Source organism: Argiope bruennichi, chromosome X2, assembly GCF_947563725.1.
Source record: "Argiope bruennichi chromosome X2, qqArgBrue1.1, whole genome shotgun sequence".
Taxonomy (NCBI): Eukaryota; Metazoa; Arthropoda; class Arachnida; order Araneae; family Araneidae; genus Argiope; species Argiope bruennichi.
This window is the reverse complement of record NC_079163.1, coordinates 97912374-97937765: the sequence shown is the minus strand read 5'-3', so window position 1 is coordinate 97937765 and position 25392 is coordinate 97912374. Positions and strand designations below refer to the sequence as shown.

General features: G+C 28.4%; 1 protein-coding gene across 1 annotated transcript in view; it reads right to left on the bottom strand.

Moving 5' to 3' along the window:
* Positions 1–25392, bottom strand: part of LOC129959987 (activin receptor type-2A-like) — a 52989-nt gene that overhangs the window by 12544 nt on the left and 15053 nt on the right. The window contains exons 2-7 of the mRNA XM_056072951.1: positions 20047–20235; positions 17629–17787; positions 15206–15525; positions 14959–15126; positions 13422–13661; positions 9494–9632 (exon numbers count right to left, since the gene is read on the bottom strand). Coding sequence (XP_055928926.1) covers positions 9494–9632; positions 13422–13661; positions 14959–15126; positions 15206–15525; positions 17629–17787; positions 20047–20235 — 1215 coding nt within the window. The remainder of the gene's footprint in view (positions 1–9493; positions 9633–13421; positions 13662–14958; positions 15127–15205; positions 15526–17628; positions 17788–20046; positions 20236–25392) is intronic.

The following is a 25392-nucleotide window of genomic DNA, read 5'->3' as shown; positions in this document are numbered from 1 at the left end:
AAAATTAAGTTGAATCAATTTTATAGGACGACTTCTTCAGTAATGACACGTTTTAAAGACACACACAAAAGTTGAACATAAATAATGAATTGCGCCAAACACACGCCAAGAAGCAAAATAAATTTGATTAATTGAATAATAAAATAAATTTAGACAAAAAATGCTCGATATTACATATTTTAGAATATTAATAGATTATTTAAAATAAAACTAATGGATGAAAAATGAACTACTTAAAAAAATTCATTAATATAAAAAGTATGGCAAAAATGACACAAAAAACTAGGCAAGAGAGACGTCTCATTAAGAAAATTTGGCCATTTAAAAGCTTTACTTTTACATTATTTTAAATCCTTTTGTTCAGCAGAAGATTACGAAAATAACTAATTATAGTTTTTATCATCTTACTGAGAGCAGTATTTTTTCATACAGTGAATAATTTAGACAAACAAATGTCTATGGGATTAAATTTATCTGAATCATAAAGATGGCAGTTTAAAATCAAATTGCCTCGAATAATCCTCGGTGCTTATCAAAATATTAATTATAATAATTGACACCTTCTGCAGCCTCTTTCTTTCTAGCAACTAAACCAACTGAGAAGAAGCATTTCAGTAAATGATTTCCCACAAATAATTTGTTTTTGCAAATAATCAGCACAGTTGGCATAGGCTTTTTTTAAAAAAAAAAAAACTTTAAAACGAAATTCTTTAGACAATCATTACAACCATTTAATATGATATACAAAATAAAAAACAACAAATAAATATAGTTGATATTTAAACAGCTTAAAAATGAGTGGCTGCTTAGATTGAAACACGCACATAATTCTTTAAAAGCGGTAAAGACGCAATATTAAAATGAAAATTCATGAGTATTCCTTCTATAGTAAAGCAACTTCTATATTATTCTACTTTTTTTCCTCTCTTTCCATCTTCAGTTGTATTTTTTGATAACTTCAACATTTCCTTCACCTGGACCCAATCTCCTGAATCAGCAATCCCATGTTTATAAATTGAGCATATTATAGACAAATGCATAGAATTTTCATTGCAACTGAGAAATACATAAAACAAAAGAAAAAGAGCTTCAATTAGGTGCAATATGCTCATTGTAACATCAGAACATGATAACTAACAATGGGAAATTATATTTAGTAGAGAAACATGCATAAATATTTAAAATATACTTCAAATTTAATATGGAAAATATATTAATTAACCATTTTGTAATGGCAGCTTTATATTTTGTATCATAAAAAATATTTCTCATTAAGTTCTCAGAACAACAATCAAAAAGCAAACTTTGGGGGGGGGGGAGCATTGTTGATATGATGATGTAACATTTCCCCTTTTTCCTCACATGGTATTTGGGCATTCCGGCCAGATATAACGTTACCCGCTTCCCCACCCATAGTGGATACGGACAGCCAGGTGTGGATCTTTTTCATTAGGAGAGTCATTATGTCTGGTCATTTGTTGCTATCCAGATAGGGGAAAACACAAGTATGCCCCGTCATGTATACTTATAATAAAACTCAATGCGCGCGTGCGTGTGTGTTGGCGCTCTACAGACCAGACCGTTCGACATGCAGCTAACAAAATTGGCACATGCATACCTTGGAGGTCAGAAATGTGCACCTGGGATCCCCCCTTTTTTTTTTTTTAATTTTTAGTTAGAATTTTAATTATTAATTAAAAACTAACTTTCCCGCCAAAAAATCTTTTCATTTCCCCACCGTCAAATGAATAAGGTTTCAGTTTTTCCCACGCTAACGAGGGTAGGCTTAACAAATTTTCGGCAGATTGTTTCAAACGATTCTGTTCCTTTTCTTTGTGTTTGATGCATTGAAAATTAAACATTGTTATTTAATCGATCTTTTAGTTCATTTTGAAGTACTTTTGAATTAAAATAAAACAGAATAAAGGAAATTAAAAATTTCTAATCTGCGTAGCTTTTCCTCAACTAGCGTAGAAAATTCACGCATGTGCATTTCGCTATGATTTTTAACAACTCTATTTTCAACGGATACGGACTTGCTTTTGAAGACTTAACATGTTTTCGGTCGATTATTTCAAACGATTCTGTTTATTTTCTTAGTGTTTGATGCATTTAAAACTAAACATTGTTAATTAATTGATATGTTCATGATAAATCTGAGAAAATTTTGATGAAAACTTCTTGAGATATTACATAAATTAAGAAAGATATTCTTTAGAGCCCATAAGGTTTAAATATTCAGCGACTCTGCTTTCAGTACTCATATTTTAAAAAAATGCGTTTCAATAAAAAATGTTCTTATACTAATTGCAATGAATTATTTCCACTTTAATTTAAAGCATAAATTCTACGGGAGCTAACAGAAAATTAGAAAGATACATATTACGTCATGGCTGAAGGCCTTTATAATATTATGAGTGAATTATATGACTATCAAAATTTGAAGCTTTAAAATATTTTGATGAAGAAGCTATTAAAAAAGGAGTTAAATAAAATATTTAATTATTAAAATTTTAACGGGCATTAAGATTGGCGAACCAGGTGATCGCCAAAGGCGGCAAGTTTCGAATATATCCATCACGTCTTAAAGGGAGAAGAACGTCAAAACATCCAGATTCTAAACTTTACCTTATGAAGAAACTCCGCAAGTCATCAAGAAACGATCAATCACCAGCAACCGATGCCATTAAGTGTCAAACCCAGGTGTATTTCGACCGATGTTAATTGCGAATTGATTCTGTTTAACATGTGTTCCAGAAGGGTAGGCCACAAAGATGGATCCTTAACAGACGCTCTGTGTTAGGGTCCACCCGACAGATACCGGTAGATTTCTTTGGAGGCCCTGTTGTAGCTATTCAGAGCTAACAGCCTGTTAACTGTGTGTGCGTGTGCGTGCATGCGTTTTACTCTCCGATTTGATCGAGGAACTATTTCGATCGAACTTTTATTTGTGAATAATATTAACCTGCATGAGAACGAGATTTTTTTTTTTGTATATATTATATATATAAGGCTGTTAATAAAAGAATTTTTTTGTTACGCTTCTATTATATGATCGGTATGGATCAAGACATTACAAAATGTATCACTTTCAATACCCAACAAATATGAGGTCTTCTCTTTTCTAATTCTCGTTTCAACACCATTCTTTGTTCCTGTTATAACTCTGCAAGAGTTCATTAAAACAGACATAAGATTTATGTAGAAAATTCTGAAATTTCTTTAAAAAAGCCTTTTGGATTTACTATTACAACATTTGAAAAAACCAGATATTTCACCAAAACTCTATTTACAGAAGGAGAAAAATAAATTGCGGGCACTGAAAGCACTCTCATATTATTAGCTTCATCTAAAACTAGGCAAATTTTATAAATTATAAAATGTACACTTAAATTGTCTTGCAAAAATGTTTTTGCAGCATCAAATTTCCCTTTGTAGGATATATAATTTCTATTTAATTACAAATAGTTTAAGTTTTTTTTTTTTTTTTAAATCTTCAGCTAAGGTCTTGCTAATATTTAACAAAACAGGAGCCATTGAAAATGTCAAATTTGTTCTGCAATAAAATGCAAAATTAGGGATACGGCATTTAAAATTATGTCATAAAGAATGACATCAACTGACAAGAGTAAGATCTGTTGTTGCTGTTCTTGAAGATAATGATCACCTGGGAAGAAAATTGCTTGATATAGAATTCTTTGTAAAACCCCCTTCTCCATGTGCTTTTTTTATTTTATTTTATTTTTTTGCTTTTATATAGTTAGCTATTACAGCAAATCCTCTTTTATCACTAAAAGGTCACTGTAAAGAATGCACAAAACTTTTCAAATGACATCAATTTTTTATAATACTTTCTCGATTACATTCAACAGATTATTTTCCACAGGATGTTTTCCCCCCATTTTTAGCAGTGACCTGCTGTTTCGAACCATCGGAAACGATTACCACTATCCTGATGCAAGATAACAAAAACGAAATTAAGAAAACAAAATTCCACTCGGCAAACTGCAAAACAAAGGTAGGTTTCTTTTCATCCAAGTTACTTTTTTCAAATTCCTTTCAATTCTTGAACAAGACCCAAAACATCCTCGCATACCCTCCAATTACACCCTCCCCCACTTTACCCATATAAAATTGTGGACCTGGAAAAAAGCCGGAAATATCTTGCATAACTTTCACCAACATCATGCAAAGTAGTTACAAATTACAGATCAGGTGACAGTTATAAAATATATTACGTTAGCATGAATAACATTTTTACTGAATCTTTCTGAGAATAAGTGTTTTGTACGCATTTCTACAAACCGATTCACACCGAAACCTGATACGGAACTACAATTGTAGTTTCAACGAATTTCATTGATTTAAGTTACTGCGTTTATGAATTAATGCGTTTACATGCATGAGAAAGTATAGGCCGACAGATGGTCAACCACTTGAGATATTTCATTCAAAATTTCATATGAATCTATTTTTTAGATGCTAAAAGTAGTGTTATAAATTTTATTTACATGGCTTTTCGCGTTTTCATTTTACTGAGTTCATTTGTACTCAAATAGCGGACAGGCAGACTTCCTCTGAACATATTTTGCTCAACATTTGATAAGAATCAACAAAACGGTCGCATAAGAAATTTTATTTACGTACCTCAAAGCTTTTTTGAGTTATCTTTGTCACAGACAGGCAGTAATAGTGGTAAAAATATGTTTTTCGTACTTTCGGAAACCTCACGTCCGAAACGAAGAGTTTCCTCAAAAATCTCGTTTGAATTTTTTGACGATTACAGTATTTTATACTTTGTATACCAGAAAGTAAAAACATATTTTTAGAAAAAAGATTATTGTTATGCTTAACTTCTTCAAATGTAAAAGAGCTTTTGAAAATAAAAGTAGTAATAAACTGATAAATTCTTTAAGTATATATTTAACTTTGAAGCATCGCTTTTTCGACTAACTATCATATCTATTTATTTTTCCAAATAGCAATAGCAGAGAAGATAGAGTAACAACACTGAAAAATTCAATTATTTTGAAGTGAATTCAATTGCTTATTTAATTCCTTTCAATTTTTTGCTCAACATTTAAATTTACAAAATTGGTGTAAGGAGCGTATATGAAATTTCATTTGTCTACCTCAAAACGTTTTTGAGTCATCTATGTGACAGCCAGCCATAATGCCAAAAATGTTTTTCGAACTCGGGAAGATACAAAACAAAGAATTTCATTAAAATCTCGAATTTAAATTTTTTGACGATTACAATATCTTTCCTACACTTCGTTTGCAATGAAGTTAAAATGAAATATTACATATTGAAGCAACCATAAGTAATGTTTATATTGGCATCGAACAATTCAGTATTTACTGCAAAATACATAACATCAAAGTATAAATATTATAAAAATAATATACAAATCTAGACTAGTTACAAATTTCATATTATTGAAAAACTTTAAAACTTTTAGCAAGTGCCAAAAGTTTGTGCTAGTCGACAAGAGATAAAAGTTTATTTCTGCATTTAAAACATATTTAAATAAAATTAACTATCGTTTGCAAATATTCTTCTTTCAATTAAACACAATTTACTTTTATAATAGCAAGTACGAATTTATCGATTTTTTTTTTTTTTTTTTCTTTTGAGGAAGAAATTCGGCCGACTAAGATCTTATTTTATGAATATTTAAATATTTCACTTCTAAATACTAATTGGTGTAGAAGGAAATTTATTATTAGTTTACATATTATATATATTCTTCGGCACGCGTATATTAAATGCATGCCATTGGCAAACTTTAGGCTTAACCGCATGTCATAGGCGAACATAGTCAATAGACTAATATATCTTCACATAACTTTTTTTATGCGCTTCATCGCTATTAGATGGTGAATAGAAGTAGCCATATTTGGGTTTAAACCATAATTGTTGTTTTTTTTATTATTACAGCATTTTTTTTCATACAGTATATTCTCAGTAATATAGTATACATCAAACCAAAGGACAATCAAATTAACAAAAGCTCAAATATCAATCTAACAATAAATATATAAGAAATGCAGCTTCTGGAGATTTTTTTAGCTGATCCTTTTTATATTTATATAAAAAGGGCATTGCCATTAAACCTTTCCCCTCTATTTTTATTTAATTGGTTTTATTCGAGCCTTTAATCTTTACTCCACATGCATTTAAACAATTTCAAACTATGTAATAATAATAATAAAAAAAAAAGTTTTGTTTCATTTTTCTTTTAAAACTGGCAACAAATTGTTGATTTTAGAAACAGTCAAAATTAGGACTTGAAAATCTGTTTGCACCCCTAACTTCTAAGATATTGCAGTTATCAAAAAACTTTAAATACAGAAGTTGTTCGTCTTAATGTTAGAAGATGTTAATTTGATTAATTTTACTATCTTCAATACTAAGGAAATTACAGCGAAATGTTTCAGCCCTCTCCAACTATTTCCACCTCATTTGAGCTAGATGTCTCATAAATGAATTCATCCGAGGTACTTACATCTATATAACTTACTTCAAGCCGGTTAAAATCCAAACAAAATTACTCCAGTTATCTTGTTCACAAGATAGCATGGTCAATGCAATATATGCATATATTCATTCTTTTATATAGTTTTTGGTTCTAAGAACCATGATCGATGAACTACAAAAAACTTTCTCGGAGTTTTGTCATGAGAACAACTGCAATAGGTAGTCTTCCCACAGAAATCTATCTAAAAACAAGGGAATGTAAAAAAGTTCATCACAATAATATGACTACTTTAAAGGACAGCTACCAATCCTTTTCTCTTATACCCCCAAAACTGTAAGCAGTTGCCTTCCTTCTTTCCAGATACGATGAAACGAAACACAAAAGAATGAAATCTTCAGGCCTTCCTTTCATTGCTGAAGCTGATCCCAAAATATGATCACATCCCTCGTTCTTTCCACCGCGCCTCACCTGAATAGCTTCTTCCAGCAGTATACAATATTCTATAATTCGAAATTCTTCCATCTTAGAGTTGTATAAAATCAATATACGGCGTGCAATTTTGTTTGCCCTTTCTGCCTCCTCTATCAAATATATAAAAATTTTAATGCAGATTTACATAAATCCCAATAATGATAAATTTTGATTTCAAAAAAGGGGAAATCCGCGTTTTCGCGGGAAAGTGCCATGTCGATTTCTTAGCTTGTTTTTAAGTTTCTTTAAAATGTTTTATCACAATAATTACTTTTTTTAATTCACCATGTTGTTTCCTTATGATTACGAGCCATTTTAAAATAATAAATAGAATATAGAAAAGTAAACAAATATTAAAGCCAAGCAACTTTTAAAACATCACCAAAATGTAAAAATAAAAAGTGACACATCATAAATTTAATTATATATTTATCCGAAAAATTTTCGATGTACAATAACTTTTGTGGCATGTTTCATCTCTACCTTCTTGTATTTTCCGTTTTTAATGAAAAATAATATATATATAATCTTTATCAGAATCACAAAGATCATTTCCAGGCCAAGGGTGCTTTTTCTTCATAATTTGAAAGTGTATGAACATTTTGGGAGCCACTGTATTCACTGCATCTCAACCTCTCTAACTCTCCATGGGACAGTACTCAATTTTCATATTGTTCGTAGTTGCATTGCACAACTTCTTAATCCTACACAAGAATGTGGAAACATTCAAGAACATTAAATTTTAAAAAGAAATAAATACGACCAGATAGTGTTCTTTAATGAAAGGGAAGTTATGGTGTATAAAAAAATTCATTAGATTTTAAGCCTGAAGCAACAAACACCAATGATGAAAAGTGTATAATTTTCGCAAACGAATTACTCTCAAATACCCATCATAAGAATGGAGAATATTACTTATTAAGTTATCAAGATTATTATTATTCAGACGAATCTATAAGCAGAAAGTGACATTATAAAGCATAAAATTTTTAGTTAAAAACAACTCACTTTATTATAAAACAAAACGCATGCAAAATAAAACAAGTAAGAAGAATTTTAGAAACTAAATACAATCTATTTCATATAAACTTAAATGTATATCTCAATTTTAAATTCAAATGAATAAGCAGCAAAAAGTTTCTTACTTAAGAAATAACAATAAAAAATAAGAATACAAAGACTTTCACAAAAGAAATAAAAACAGTCTGCCACAGTAGTTCAAATTTAATATATTGATTTAAAAATGTGAAACACGTGAAATCTAAAAATCGTTCTTGGTATTAGACGTTAGGGCCTGATTAGTCAAAACTATCAGAAAAAAGTTATTTTCAGCAAGAAGCAATTTTCAACTTAAATCTGAAAATAAATTCAACTGCAGAATGGATGCTTACAGTATATTCAGATAGAGTCAGATTACAAAAACTGTAACCAAGTTAAAACTTTATTACAAATATTTTTAATAAAAAGGATTATATTAGTGGGAACTATCTGCATAAACAAAGGGAATCAACAAATCTTGCGAGATTGAAGAAATAAAACGATTTTTGAAGATTTTTTTTTAATTATATTATTTATGCCCTAACAATCTATAAAAGTAAAAATCTCAGGTATAAAAATAAAAATCCCAGATATAAAACTGTGAATAGTGGGGAAAAAAATGTCATGCTGAATTGAAAATTGCAGTATAATATTATCTCATTATGGTGCAGAAATCAAACAGATAACACGAAATTGGGCAAAATATCTTAATTCTTCTAGGTAACAGACACATTTTTTAACTCATGTTCAGCAGTCATGATTGCCAGAATTTTATGCATGGAAACAATAGATTAAAAAAAATTGAATAACACGATTTTTTAATTTTTATTTCAGGTATCGGGATTTCTTTGATGATCAAAAAGAACGAAAAGCAATGGCATATATTTCAAGAACATCAACCATTTAAACTAAATTAATAATTTATTGTAAAAAAAAACCATATAAATATTCATCACATATTTTTTAATAGATATAATGAAACTTCCTTTAATTAGCTAAAAATTCAGCCAGCATTGAGCATTTATTATTATAATTTTTAATCTGCTAAGTTAGTCTTTTTCAGATAATTTTCTTACTACAATCTATACTACCTGCATTATTAAAAATCTAAAAATTAGATATTAATTAGCTTTAAAATTAGCTTCAAAGCATTACTACAATTTTATCTGGTTCTAAATAAACAAGTTCATTTGGTATATGATTTATCACTACACAATGCTAATTTATTTTTCAATAATAAAACATCTACCATATTGCCCAATTCATGCACTGAGTTTAATGTCAGTAGTACTGTCTTTCTCATAATCCAAGTATATACTGCCAAGTCATTGCAAAAGAATTTATACAGAGGATAATCAAAATGAAAGGGTTAAAACATTGCATCACACTTTTAGAAAAAATTGGGTGGGTGCAGTTAACGTTTGTGGCCATTTATTAACATTATTAATTAATTTCTTTAAGCATGAAGTAATACAAAATAAAAAAAAATAACAAATAAGTACCTTCAACCGCTGAACATCTGGACAGCAATTCCCAAAGAACCAATCCACATGCATACATATCTATCCTTAGAAAAGCATCTCGGTTAAAATTTATAGCACCTTCCAAGACTTCTGGGGCCATATATCTGCGAGTGCCAACCTTTCAAGAACAGAAATAAAACAGAATTAACTATGCATACCGTAATACAATACTTATAATGAAGTTTTATTATCAGAATGCAAATATTTTTTTAAACAATTTCTTCATATAAATTTTATTGGAATATAAATATAAATTTTATTTGATATAGAATACTTTCCACAATAGCAAAAAGTATATAAATGTAAGCATTATTTTATGTGAAGCAGGATGCAGGTTTGAAGACAGTGAAAAGACTTTTTACATTTTTAGATTCATGTGTTGCGGACATTGAGCAACGTCTGCCACAGAGCATTGCAATAGCAGAAGAGGGGAAGAAGGAACGAAATAAATTATCCCTCTTCTTATATGACTTTAGATTTTGATATGGAAAATATTTCTCCATAGTGCTAATATATTAATAAGATTCTGATGAGGATTTCTGACGCATGTCAATCACAAGTAAGGGAAACACAGGGATCTTTCAAAACAGAATGTCCTTACTGGACATTTTCCTATCTCTTCTAGCGGACCGTGAGAATGTGTCGGCGTTTAGCCGATTCAGCAATTTTATAAAGCTTCTCCTGAATTAATTAAGTAGAGAAAGTGGAATTGGATCAAGAAATAAGAATGAACTTACCATGGGCTAAATTAAGATAAAATCTTGGAAATCAATTAAATTGAAATTAAGAAATTAAAATATCATTACATAAAAATATGCATTTCTTAAAAAATTATTCACAAGCAGAATTTTCTAAACCAGATTCTTTAAATTACAGTAATCCTTATCTTTCAGTAGATAAATTTGATAACCTTTTCTAAGATTTCACAAAAATAATATCAAAATATCCACACCCCATCGTCTTTTGAAGTTATTAAAAAAAAAAGTCAATTTTCGTTTTTGACGGCCTATAGAGTTAATAGATCTTATCGTTAATTCTAAATAAAAGAGCAACACTAATGTGGTTTGGTTAATTTTGAATACAACAAATGGGTTTGCTTCACAGTTTCGCCATTGTCTCCCCCCATCAAAATATTATTCCATAATTCTTTAAATTTTTTGAAGAAAATATATATGACTGTATGTTAATTTTGGAAAAATCTTATTTGTTTATACTATAAGGCTAATTAAATAAAATATTATCAATTTTATACCCATATTTATAGATAATGTAAATTAAAAGTTGTTTTGAAATCTTAAATTCTTAAAGATTGTAGCAACTACAGCATGAAAATCACTAATCTTTTCAAAAACTTGCATACATTTCATCGAATGTACACTTAAAACGTCAAATTTTGATAAGCAAATCAATGATGTATATGTAATAAGTTTTCTCCATTTTTTTCTTTAAAAAAGTTAATTTCTCATTTCATATATCATGAAGGATGTACATTTCTATTGCACTAAATATTTTTAAAATGAATGAGAGTTATACATCTACTACTGTCTACAGGAAGAATATATTGTAATGCATACAGGTTTTGTTTGTAAGTAGTTTCTACCATAACACTAATTCATAACAAGCATCTTGAAAGATATATTTTCTGATGAGACCTTCATTTTTTTTACTATATTAAACATATAAAAAGTGCTTAGTTTTAAATATAATCAAAAACTGATAAAAATAAATTTATATTTTAAAAATTTATATTATATTTTTACAGTTTTTCATCTATGAGGTTAAAGCCTATTCATTTTCAAAATATGAAGAATGCCCCTCTTGGGGTAAAGGGAAGAGTTTCAAAATGTGCATCACAAAATCCATTAACACAGACAGTCATGGCCAGCATATGCCTAACATAATTTACTATCATCATTTAATGTGATAAAATTCTTCAAGAAATCTATAAGGCAATTAAAAAAATCTACATTAATAATCTTTCATAAGAAAATCACACATATAATGTAACTGGTACAACTGTTGTACTAACAGCCTACAGGCAAAATGCGTAATTTAATGATATAATACTTGTAGTATTCGTTACGAAAACAAAGTATTCGTAATGCTCGTTAGGAATAAGTTTAATGGAAGTACTTCACTGCTAATAATTTCAATAAAGCATTTTTTTTTTTTTATTTAATACTGGCACTACTTTTCGAATGCAATATATCATGAAACAAAGTTGCAGTATTGAATAGGAAATTATACCACATGTCAATTTTCTTATTTCGAATCCCCTCATGTTTTTAACAATTATTATTTTAATATTATTTCAAAAACATAATTAATGTCATATTAATTATTTTAATTTACCATAATCATAATAATTTTAACAATTTATGAAGTAACATGATAATTTTAGCTCTAATATTTTTCCAGAAAATAATTAAATATGAATGAACAAGACATATGTAAATGTAGATATAAAAAATTATATTATATTCAACTAATTTTTAAAACATGAAGAAATGTATATGGAATGGAAAGATGGATGAATGAATAATCAGGGGCGATTGCCACATCATATGAAAAAATACTGAAAACTAGCATGATGTAAAAATGTAACATAATATCAAAAACTCAGTATGTTAATTTGATGCATGAACAAATACTTCTTTAGTATACGGCGCAGAGAACAATTTGGAAAAAATTACGAAAAAATAAAAAACATTTCATTAATGGGCATAATTTCTAATCATTTTGTGATGTTCATATTTTCAAGGACTACACTTTCAATAATTATTTATAAAATTACACTTTTTCTTAAGAAAAAGCATAATCTTGAAAATAATTATTTATTACTTTGTTTCAAAACATTAATCAGCATTTTGTTTTCTCAACATTCTTGAAAACTGCATAATTCAGGTTACTTTCGCTTGGGAGTAGGGGGGGGGGGAGGCAGTTATGAAAATTGTGTTCCACTTCATAGCTGAGGAAAATGCAAAATCAGTAAAATCAAGACAAAGCTTTTCACCAAATCCTATCAATACCCCATTAGAATCGAAAATGCCTGTTAAACTATCCATATATTAATAGGCATTGAAGAGGAGCTGAAACCAGGAAGAGAAAGGTTTATAAGAAATAAGGAATTTTAAAAGATAACCAGGATTAAAGATTCAATAAATTTTCTATAAAATCTTGACCGATAATATTTTTAAAATTGCATGGCCCCAAAATTTCAAATGCATTTTTGTTAAAAGAAAATAAATAGTACTTTACAGACAGCATTGTATAATGAATGTCGTTTCTCAATGGCATTCATCAGTTATCATAATATTAAATAATTAAAAGGACTCCCAAAAATGGGTTAGTGAAAAAAGTAAAAAAGAGTAAACTAGTTTTTTATCAAGATAAACTATTTTTTTTTTTTTTTTTTAATAATTCAGCCCCAAAACACCAGCATTCTCATTTCCTGTGAAAATGAAAAAATATTTGATAGTTTTTGGTTTCTTGGTCTAACAATTTTTCACATAATCATGGATTTTGTAAAGCAAAGTAAAAAAAAGAACCCAAAATACAATCACCCCGCCTAATAACATGATACTACGACCACAAAAATAAAGCCATGCCAATGCTTTAAGTACGAATAAGAGTATTTCATCTAACCCTTTGTCCGATAAAATCTTTTCATACAACAAAAAAAAAAAAAAAAAAATGTTACCATAGAATATAAAAACTTCACATAAATCACATACCACTTTTTTTTAAATGACATTCACCATTCTCGAAATATTTTTTGCTTAGATAAAGAAAAATTCTTTTTCATTTGAAACTATTAATATACATCGATTATAATAGGATATTTAAGAATTGAAATTTATTAATTTACAATAAAATCATCCATATTAAATAAAGAGAACAAAATTACCTGTCCATGAGTTTCGCCAGTAGGCTTTCCTTGATAAAACACCAAAGCTAAGCCAAAGTCTGCAATGCATGCAGTCATGTCATTCTTTATCAGAACATTTTTGCTCTTAAAATCTCTATGGGCGACAGCAGGTTTGTATTTTTCTCCTTTTGTAGCAGGAAGTTCCTCATGCAAATGCATTAAGCCTTTGGATATTGAATCAGCTATGCTTAATACTTCTCCCCAACTTACGAGATTAGCCTAAAAATCCCAAAATACATGTATATTTTAAAATTTTAGTATTCAAATTATAATAAAAATATTCATTATGCGCTTAATAATCATCCTGAAAATGTTAAAAATTTAATAGCACAACATTTGTGGGAACTGTCATACAAGAAGTTTATTATTTTTTAACTTCCTTTGACTGAAATCACTTCAATGAAATTTTCTACCAAATGCCAAAAAGAAATAAAATTCGATCAAATTATTCCTCTCTTCCCCATCAATAAAAAGTTAAACAGGGCTTCTAATTTTATAATAGATCTATTATAAAATAGTACACATCAACAGAAGTAAAAGTATGAATGATCCTAGCAAGGGGGAAAAAAGCATTAGTTTCAGCTGCAATCTTTTCATCAGAGAGTTACTGCAAAAAACTGGAAAAAATTGTAACATTTTCATAAGGCTGAATATTACAAGCCAGAATTCTTTGAAAAAGAAAAATGAATAAGATTCGCCAAGGAAACTACTCCTCCTATGATTAAGATAATTCTTAGAATCTATTAGATTCCTATGAATTATGTACCCAAAATTGTTTACAAAAGTTATGACGGCACATGAAACAGGAAATTGTGCAAACTCTTTCAAACTATATATACACATGTTAAAGAAGGATAAGATAACATATAGATACATTTAGTTTCAATATAAGGATGGTTATATGAATTTTTTTCAATATCAAAGCCACCAACTGAATTAAAAGATGCGATAAAAACATTTTAAATTATTAAAAGTAAATATTAAGCAATTCAATAAAATGTTCTAACACACTGATGGAGAATCATACATACAGCAAACCAATAAAATAAATCTAACAATTTCTTTTCATTTAAAAAAAAAAAAAAAAACTTCATAGCTTGAAGAGATAATAAAAATATTTTTAAGATTATGCAAAATGATACAAACTGTCATATTACAACTTTCCAGCATCTAAACAAGAAAATTTAACAAAAATGATACACCTATAAATTCTTTTACAAAATCAACGCTTAAATTTATGAAAGAAATCAAAATATTGAAAAAGAATAATTATTCCATTTCAAGAATTGTTCCAGTTTCTTTCTCTAACAGTTCTTTGTATTTAAATGAAGTTTATGTATAATTTGAGACACCAATGAAACAGTGCACACTGAGAGAAAGGCCTCATTTTAAAACTTAAATAAACTCAGAAAACAAAAACAATAAGTTAAAAATTCATAAAACTATTAACAGCATACTTGCTGAGGCATGTAATGTACACATAAAAAGATAACTGATTAATTAAAATATTAAATACCTTCAGAAAATCGTAAAGAGAACCTTTTTCATGGTATGAAGAAATTAACCAATATTCAACTTGAAATTGATCACCTCGCCTTTCAACACCCATGAAATTCAAAATATTTTCATGTTTCATCTGCGGCAGCATATAAATTTCCTGCTCCACAAGCCATGAATTTTTATCCTGGAAAAAGCAACATTTTATTTGAATTGTCACATTAAAATAACACACAGCAACTAAAACTTTTCGTATAAAAAGTTACCTGATGAGGAAATATTTTCACTGCAACAGGCTCATTGTTTATTAATGCTTTCCACACAGCACCAAATCTACCCTGAGCTTTGACTTCAAGAAGTTGAATTGGACGAAGCCCAAGTAATGGCGATGGAGGTGGAAGAGGTGAAGGATCGGTAGTTGGCAACTCATTGAAGAGGGCCATTTTATGTCGACGATATACCCAATAACCAATAGCAACAACAACAGTAATGGTAATGAATGGCAGCATTGTAAATAGCAGGATATTACGAATCTGTCTACTGCTTGAAGCCATCCGAATAGGTGCAGCAGTACTGGTCTTAGCAGCTAGAGGGAAAAAATATTTATCAGAAATGCACTCGACAAATTAAGTAACATAATTAACTAAAAGAATTTTTTAAAAAACTGTTTCGATACACCATCTCCTTTTTCATTACATAATTTACAATGATTTGCTTAATTCTGCATGTAAATTAATTTTCTTATTTTCTTGATAAAACATGACAGTTGAATATGCTACCACTAACAGGAATCTTTATTATTCCAATAACTTATATATTCCAATAACTAAAGAAAACTCCACTGGCATGAAATAAAAAGTTATTAAAATCTGATGGTTAACCTGACTAATAAAAACAAGAATTACAATATTCCAAAATTGTAGAATTTAAAATAATCCATTACTTATAATAGAATCTCAAGTAATGATTTAACTGATAAGAAAAAAGGAAAAAATTAATTAATAAAATTAACTGAATTAATATAAAGTCCATTTCCTCTTTTCATTCAATATATCATGTGTACAATCAATTCATTTGTTAAAGTATTGCACATTCTAGGATTTTTGGGGTAGTATGTACTTTTATTATTCTTTTTAAAAGCAGAGTAATTCTGCAGTAATTATTGAATTTCAGGTTATATAAGTTAAAAAATATTAACACCCTTCTGCACTTTAGAAAAGGAAAATTAAAATATAATTTTAATTTTCCCTCCACCACGTTTCTATTCCCAAATGAGCCACCAGATGAAGTATAAAATAGTAAAAGATTATGATTTTTTGCATTTAATGCCCCAAATAGGCAATCAAAAGAAGAAGAGTTTTGTGTATTAGAATGTATGAAATCTTCATCACTTGTTTCAGTTCTATACCGTAAAGATTCTGAAAATAATATAGAACACATATGGACAAGTCATTAGAACATTCTGCATTACACATTGTTTGTTAGTTTCTTGTGTAACTGATAGCAAATAACATTTCCACTAGGAAATGTTATTTGCTATCATGATCCGGAAATCTGGTAGAATGATCCAGATGTTTGAAAAATTTTGCACCAACGAATATTGCTGAAATTCCCCAACACACACTTGCTAAAACAAATAAAGTTCCAATATCTCCAGGAAGAATTATACTTCCAAAGAGATATGTGTCATGAAACAAAAGATGAATATGTATTTAATGAATGGCTTGTTTTCACATTTGTAATAATATTCAAAATAGTATAGTGGGTTTAAATCTGATGTTTTTTATCCACCACCATCCCTACATACAGGATGTCCCAAAAGATAAGAACAAAGGAAGAAATAATAGAAATTCAGATTCTGTGATCTGAAGATTCAGATAATGTGAATGAAATAGTCTTGCTATTAATGTTTAAAAAGATAGGCTAAAAGAATTGCAGAACTAGACTACAGAACAAATGTATGTTGCATAATAAAAGGAGAACATATCAAAAATAAAATCAATCAAAAAAATCAGTGTGTTCTAAAATAGAGAATTTCAACTCAGTGATTATCTAGTAATTATTCAATATTAAGATTTTATTCACATTTCTGATTTAAAACTCAACTATTTAAAGTTTATTTGATCCCTTCTTTGCAGAATTCCTCAGTACTTCATTGTAGATTTACTATTTTAGTTTTGTTTAGGTTTCCTTATGTCATTAAGCTTATAAACAAAAACCTTTATAAGTAAAAATAATCACCACAAATAGATTTTAAACCATGTGCATTCAATTATACAAGAAATTAAAGTTAAGAATTATAACTATATTTTGTGAAATTAATTTGGTTTCAGTTATATTAACGTCCAGTTTGAAAGCAATACAAATTATTTTGGAAAGCCATCACAATTTTTAAATTTCGATGAGAGGACAAGAATGACACCCAAGCTGGCAACGTCCCATCAAAACTTCTACACCACACCAAAGGGAGAGTATCTGACCCATAATATCAGATTTCATGTGCACCAGGCTCAAATAAATGATAAATCTTCAAAGGAAATGGGTTTCAAATTTGGAGTACTATGATAACAAATCTGAGACCTTAGTATTAAACTACCACAACTCCTATAATTTATGAAAAGATAATAGTAGAATGTACAAAAACCCAGCATTTTATATTACTATTATTATCAAAATAAGTCATTCAAACCTGCAGGTGTCGGGGCAAACCCATTAGAAGGAATTGTCATCTTTCGATTACACATAGAACCTTCACAACAGCAGAACAATAATTGTACATTAGGTTCACGTCTAGTTTCCATGCACCTGTTCTTATTACTGCATGCATCATGACTGCCTACCCAACATCCTGAAATAAAAATAAAAATTTGATACAAAATAAATTTTTAAAAATTATCAAAAGATCATGCAAAAATTAAGTCAAACTTAAATACAATAATCCACATAAACCTTTAAAACAACATACACTATAACAAATATAAGGCATGAGGTGCATAATGATTTTAACAATTGAAGTTATGGCTCTAACTACCACTAGGACAGCATCCTGAACTTAAGGTAAAAGACTATACAACTTTTTTTTTTTAATTTTGGAGATTTTATTTCACAAAGTTAAAGAACTAAACTTCTCTGATGATATTTATATTTTTAAGTCAAAAAAATTATTAATCTAATTAGAAACTTCTAATTAATCAGATTAAACAAGCTTCACAAAGCACATTCTTTCACACTTAACAAGATTAAACAGGAATGTAGCAGCACAAATTAATCAGAAATTTATTGAAATAAATTTCACTCAATTAAAAGATACAAAGTTACTTTATCATTAAGAAATTGATCAACCATAAATAGAAAGGAAAAGAAAGAAAAAAAAATGGCTCAAGTGTTGGAAGGAACAATAATTAGAGAAGACCATTACTATCTAATGCCCCTGGGTCTCTCAAGTCTCTAGTTCTAATCCAGAAAGAAATGCAATAAATAAAAATATTACAGATCAAAAAGTTTTAACCTCCTTTATTAGATGTTTGTAGGCTTAAATTTTAATAATGTAATGTAATTCTAAAATTTTTATTAAAGAACTATGTTGAAACATCAGCATTTAAGGAATATTTATCATAAAAGGCAAAATGAACTAAAAAATTATTGAAAGAGGGAAAAAAAAATGTAAAATAAAATTTAACTGTCTATCAAAAAATATTAACTGCCTGGATAGCAGTGTCTGTAGCTTTTTTTTTTAAATTTATTTTAGGGAGGATGACAAAAAGGTAAATAAACAAGCATTTTAGTCCCATAATACAAAAAGAGTTACCTCATATTTTATAACATCCCCAAAATCCAACAGAACACAACCTGATCTAATTTACAACTGTTTAAAAAAATATTCAGCTAAAGAGAAGGATAGCTGGCTGCATATTAATAACAGAAAATAATGGACATGGCAACAAATACATTTTCATTTATCTTTAATACCATTTCTGTATGATGGGTGTCAGCATCTTTAAATACATAGCTAAATTTTGTTCATTTTCTGTATTTAGACTTGAGATGTGCTCTTTCGATTTCAAATGCTTTTTTTAAATTGTTCCCTTTTATTTTTTCATATTGTATACTGCAATTATCAAAATATTCAACCTTGAGATTTTGATGAATCTCCATATTTCAAACATCCCTATGTCTAATGTATATATTTAAAAGCCCACCTTTAAATATATACATTAGACATAGGGACTAAGACATCCACACTTATTTGTGGATAATAATTCAAAAATATGACACTAGAGCTGGACAAATGTAATTAAGTATATAATCTTTATACTAAATAGCTTGTTAGTATTAAATTTCAGGTCAAATCCATAAATGAAAAATTCATGCATCTCCATGTACATGTGAACGTGATCAATAATATATACACAACACTTAAATATCCATAATTTTGCATATGGCCTCATCACCAAAATTACAAATTCATATCGAATTTTGGACAAAATATATGTAAAGATTGATTGTCTTAAGTTTGTCTAGTGCTGTGTATAAGAAAGTAATAACACAAAAACAGAGCAAGCAAGATAAATAAAATCTGATGCAATATTGAAGCCAAAGTTATAAATCTATAACAATTTATATAAATTTTGACCCAATTAAGTCAAAGAAAAGCAGTTAACAATACATATTCAACCATCTCCATCATACACTACACTATATTATAGAAATATAATACACCAGAGAAAATCACCTCTTTCTTAACCCTTTCATTACTAACCTTACCCAACTGGCCGTGTAAATTCTATAATGGCTTGTCAGTTTCTGCTTCAAATGAGGAGTGCAGTATGCAAAATGATGACAGACATCCTAGCTGTTAACTCATTTTACATCTTGTCCTTATCATTTGAAACAGAAACTGGCTCACTAGTATAGAATTTGCACAGCCAGCTGAGTCATGTCATTAGTGAAAGCATTAAGCCTTCTTTTCCTATATCTGAAATAATCAACCGAAACTCATAATCCCTATTATTTCATTGAACCTTTACATAATTATTATAAATTATTATAAAAGGCATCTTTAATAAAATTACAAGAGAATTTGTTCAAGATTATACAAAAACTTTACCTTTCAGTTTAATGGTAAACGATCTACTGTTATTTTGCCATAAGACATAACATAAATTTCCTTTTTCATTCTCTCCAGGTTTACATTCCTCTGTTCCATTGCATCCTTCACCATTACTATTACTAGCACACATTGTCTCATTATACTTTTCACAAAGCATGTCATTAGTAGCATTTATAGAAGTCAAACCTAAAAACATCAATGAATAATTTTAATTAATCAGAGCAAACAATAAATACAATACTAAATATTAAAAATTATTACTAAATTTGAATAAATTTTATGTAAAAATATTTTTAAAGGACTTTAATGTTTTTCTCAATAGATCCCAACATAATTATTAACTTAACAAATCCTTTGACGAATAAACCTGTCTAATGATATGAATAATCACAATTTATCATTTTGTAACAACAATACAAATAAAATTTTAAAGTCTGGCAGAGACAAACATGATTGTCTTGTTTACAGTCTTATTTAAATTTAGTTAAATTAATTAAAGATGTTTAAAAAGAATATGTACTGTTACGATTCTCAGATTCATAAATATTAAATATGCGATAAAATAATTCTAATTTTTAATACAGCAATTTCCTTCAGCATATAAGGGAAAATTTTATCAATTTAACTAATTACAATACTTCATCATAACTTTTAACTTATAAATAAAAATTAAAGAATTAATAAAAATTAATAATACAAAATTAAATTAATAATTACAATTACAATTAAATTAATAATTACAATTAGAAATAAATTAACAATACAAAAATTATTATATATATATATATTTCATACATATTGCCAAAATGAAAGATGTCATCTAAATTAGATAAGAGGAGGGAAAAAGCTAAGTGGTTAAAAATTGTTCGCCGATTTTTAAAAATACTTTTGTCAAATACAATACAAATGTAGCATTTCTTTCATACCAGAAGTGATTGACTAATTTTAATTTTGTATATTTTCTTCTTTGCTGATAACTGATTGAACTGAAGTGATGTAATATACAAAATAAATGTCTATATAATATTGCAAACCTTATATAAATCTTCATAATTACAAAAATGTATCCACCAAAGCATTATTAAAGAGAAATATGAGTTTTGCCTCGCAAGTTATATATATTGGCTAAAATATGCATATATATAAAAACACAATAAGTACAACTTATCCAACAACTTTAAAATAAATTCTGTTTTTTAGGATTTCGAGAGATGCAGATAAAGTTTTTATTTGTCTCGGATTGATTTTCCTTGCCAACCGATATTAAGCCACATTTAATAAATTTGCTTCCATGAATCATGCCTGCAATTCAGACCACTATCTAATAAGATGCTTACCTCTATACCATCTCTTAAATGTAGTAGAGAATATATAATTAAGACAGGCATGAATCGCAGGTGTTTCACACATTGAACAATGGGATAAAGCAAGGAGGTACAAACTAAACATAGACATGTTCCAGTCGCATCAAATTCTACACTGAATGAGAACTTTTGCTGTCACTTAAATATGGGTGACATGGCATTCAATAAGCTAAACTGATGGCTTTGCAAATTTTTACTTCCACTTTTGAAACCAGGACCCCCCCCCCCTCCTTTAAATTGTTAAAATGTTATCACAATGTCAACTTCCTATTTATAAATTTACCTTTTCTGCTGAAAAGTCATGTAATCATCTCATTAAAATTATCAGACTGGATACCTCAATTACCACCTAACTATCAATTTTAATATATACTACATGGATATATTAAAACTGATAGTGTATCCAGGCAGAAAACTGATTTGTGGATATTAATCACAACTGCAACTTTTAAGATGCCACTAAATTTCCAACAACGAAACTTTTAAATATATAAATATAACTATGCCCTAAAATGAAATTTAACTTGCAATACTTTTAAAACTATAATTTATTTCTCTCAAAAATTTTAATTAGAATATGTTTAATTTGCCAATGTGAAAATATAAGTGACAATGAATTTTTCATTTAGAATGAATAAAAAGCAAGTTCCTTAAACATTAAGAATTTGACAGTCTAACTAAGAGGTAAAAAAAAGTTTGAATAGTGATAATTTTAGAAACTGTATAAAGAGAAAATCAATTATTCAATAATTACATAACATTTTATAAAAAGGAGATGGCACAGAGAATATAATAATTAAATCTCTAATTAATATTAAAGCAAAAAGTAACAATGGGCCAAGAAATTGGAAGTTGCATACAGCATGTAAATTCTTTAAATTTTGATTGTGCATAGTAAAATATTTTATCTAAATTACAAATTACATTTGATTATTTTAACTTCATTTATATACTCTATAAAAATAAAACTAATTTTTTTCATGTATCAATGTTTAATGCAAAATATGCTGAAACATATCTGTTTACCACAATAAGTACTTTTTTTTTATTTAATTCTGAAAGATAAAAGATCAAATAATAACAGATTAAAAATAACTAGTTATTAAGTTTTTATAACTCCTTAATTTTCTACAGAATCTTAAGTAACTCATTCATCAGCGACACCTTTTGGTTACAGTAACATCCTTGTCTCCACTCAAAGACCAGGAAAATCTAGATTATGGTCATTTTATATTATTACAACATAATGGGCATATTTATAATTAGTAACAAATTACAAAGGATAGTATTTGGTAAAAGCATATATATACATATATATATATCATATTCTTTTTTTTTTTTTCCTTTACAATCCAGATTAATACAATCACAACTAAACAATGGTTATACATACAATTATTTTTTTAGAATGGGGATAAACTACAATGATTATAAAATCAATTTTCTGTTATTAAATATGTCAATATTGTCATGTAATCTTATGCAAAGTATGTATCACCACGTGTACAAAAAAAATGGAGCAATGCTGTGTCATGACCATAATGAAATTCACACTTGTAGGAAGCACACAATATATTTACTGTATCTAGACAGGGCTGATTTGCAAACCCAAAGCTACAGATGATTCTATCATGCTTTGGGTACAAAATTATTTATGCAACTAATCAAGCACACATTTTAAAAGCAAAAATTGCATACATACATACTTTAAAAACACTTTATTTCGATAATTTTTGCCTTGGAATAAACTTGAGCACTTTCGTTGTTTTATATTAGATCATTTAAGATATTATAATTAAGAATTTTTTTTAAAAAATTCTTCCACTTCAGAAATTTTAACATATGGACAATTTTGACATTTAGCTCTTTTTCAAGGATATCTCTAATACGTTCATGTTGTTTTTAGAAATTAAATTCCATTTTCTGGTTCTTTCATTTTATTGTTCAAAGCATCCATTATTCTTTCACCCAACATATATGATGATATGCATATTTTGAAAGTTTCCTTACTAGTTAATTTTTATTATTATTAAATTTATCAATCCATATATGCAAGCACAACACAATAAGAATATTTTGAAAACATGCTTCAAAATATGTAAATCTTTAAACAGATTGAAAAATGAAATTTTAATAAAATTTACAATCTTATTATGCAAAAAAAAAGAAGGAATTTTAAAAAAAGGTGAAATTGAAATTTTAAATAATTATATTAATTCCATATTAACAGTTTACAACAAAGAAAGTCAAAATTTTAGGCAAACAAATTATCACAATTAATTTGAACAAAAGATGTCTAGTTATTGTTAATCCACAAGATTTCAGATATATATATTTATAGTTTACTTTAAATAAATCAGAATTTCTCATAACTGGCATCTACTTAAATGGCAATTTCAAATTAATTTTTGAATTCATGCATCTAAGCATATGAAATAAATATTACTTATAATGTAGAGGTTGCACAGATTTCAATAACTTGGGTAGTTCAGTTTCCTTCATACATTCTCTCTTTATCACGGCAAAATAATTCAATAAGTAAGGAAAGGAAGATGACAATAAGCACACCAAGAAAGTTATATAGCAGGAAAGAGACAAAGAATTACAGTCATAATATTTGTTCAGCCATATTCATTTATTTTAGTACATGATATTCTGAAACTTCATTGTATATGTTACCCGCAATATACACAATGTCGACATTCTATAGAATGCCTAGAGTTTTTAGGCAAAGTATAAAATATCAGAATTATTATATACTTCCTCCCCCCCCCCCAGACATTGCAAATAATTCTGAAACTTTCTATAGAATGACTAGTGCAATTACAGGCCATCAGGGGTGTTTGTGGGACCCCAAAAAATCCCCTGAAACTTTTACGGACTTACTACCGACATTTTGGAGTTTCGAGAAGGGGGGGGGGAGAAATGAAAAATTACGATTATGAAGTATTGAATGACCTAATTATAAAAGTTCAATGAATTACTTTTTTTGCAAAATTAAGACCTTTGAACCCAGGTCACGTGATCGCACATCTGGTCGAACGAAGTCTCTCCCTTTTTTTCTGCCGCGCCTACGTGCCGAAAAGAATCCAGAAGAGAATGTCCGAGAACCGGGGGAATGAGTCATAACTCGCAATAAGGAAAGAACAAAAAAGAAGTTTTTTCCCCCTTTTCACGCATTATCACTGCCTTTGGAGAAAGAAAGGAAAAGTTTTCACCACACACACTGACCTTGCGTTTTCTGCTTTCAAAGCAAACAAAATTACCCAGATCAAAATAAATAATTCATTATTATTCCTACTTCCTTTTGAACGACGATCCCCGGAATTTCTGGGTATCGAAGTTCAAAATCCCCGGAATTCCAGGGTTTCCCCGGAGCACAAACACCCCTGGGCCATGATAAGTATTATTTAAAAGGCATACATTACTCGAAAATACAAACATTATTTTGAAAAAATAATTAAAGATTGGCATTAAAAATTTTTTTTAATTCAAAATATGCTTCTTAAAAAAATTAAAGTTGCACAAAGCAAAATTTATACCATTCTTATTGAAAAAAAAAATACGAGCCTACTTGTTGCATCAAGAAAAGGACAATTTTATTTTAAATTGCACTTAATTTTATTTCTTACAAAAAGTACTATGTGATTAAATGAATTTACTAAAAATACACACATTAATAATGGAAATATTTTTTAATGCAATTTTTCATAAAAAAGAAATATTATAATTAATAAGTAAATTTTTGAAAATTAACCTACTTGTTACATCATAATAGGCTTGAATGACATTTTGAACTGCATTTCATCACTTTTTTCATTCTAAAGCATTTCATATTTTGATATTTAATTTAACACATATACTTAACAAATCTTTGATGGTTGATTGCAAATAAGCATTTGCAATCAACCATCTGACTAGAAAGGAATTTTGAAGTCAGGTGAATCTTCAATTCTAAGCAAGTTCTTAGGACATAAAG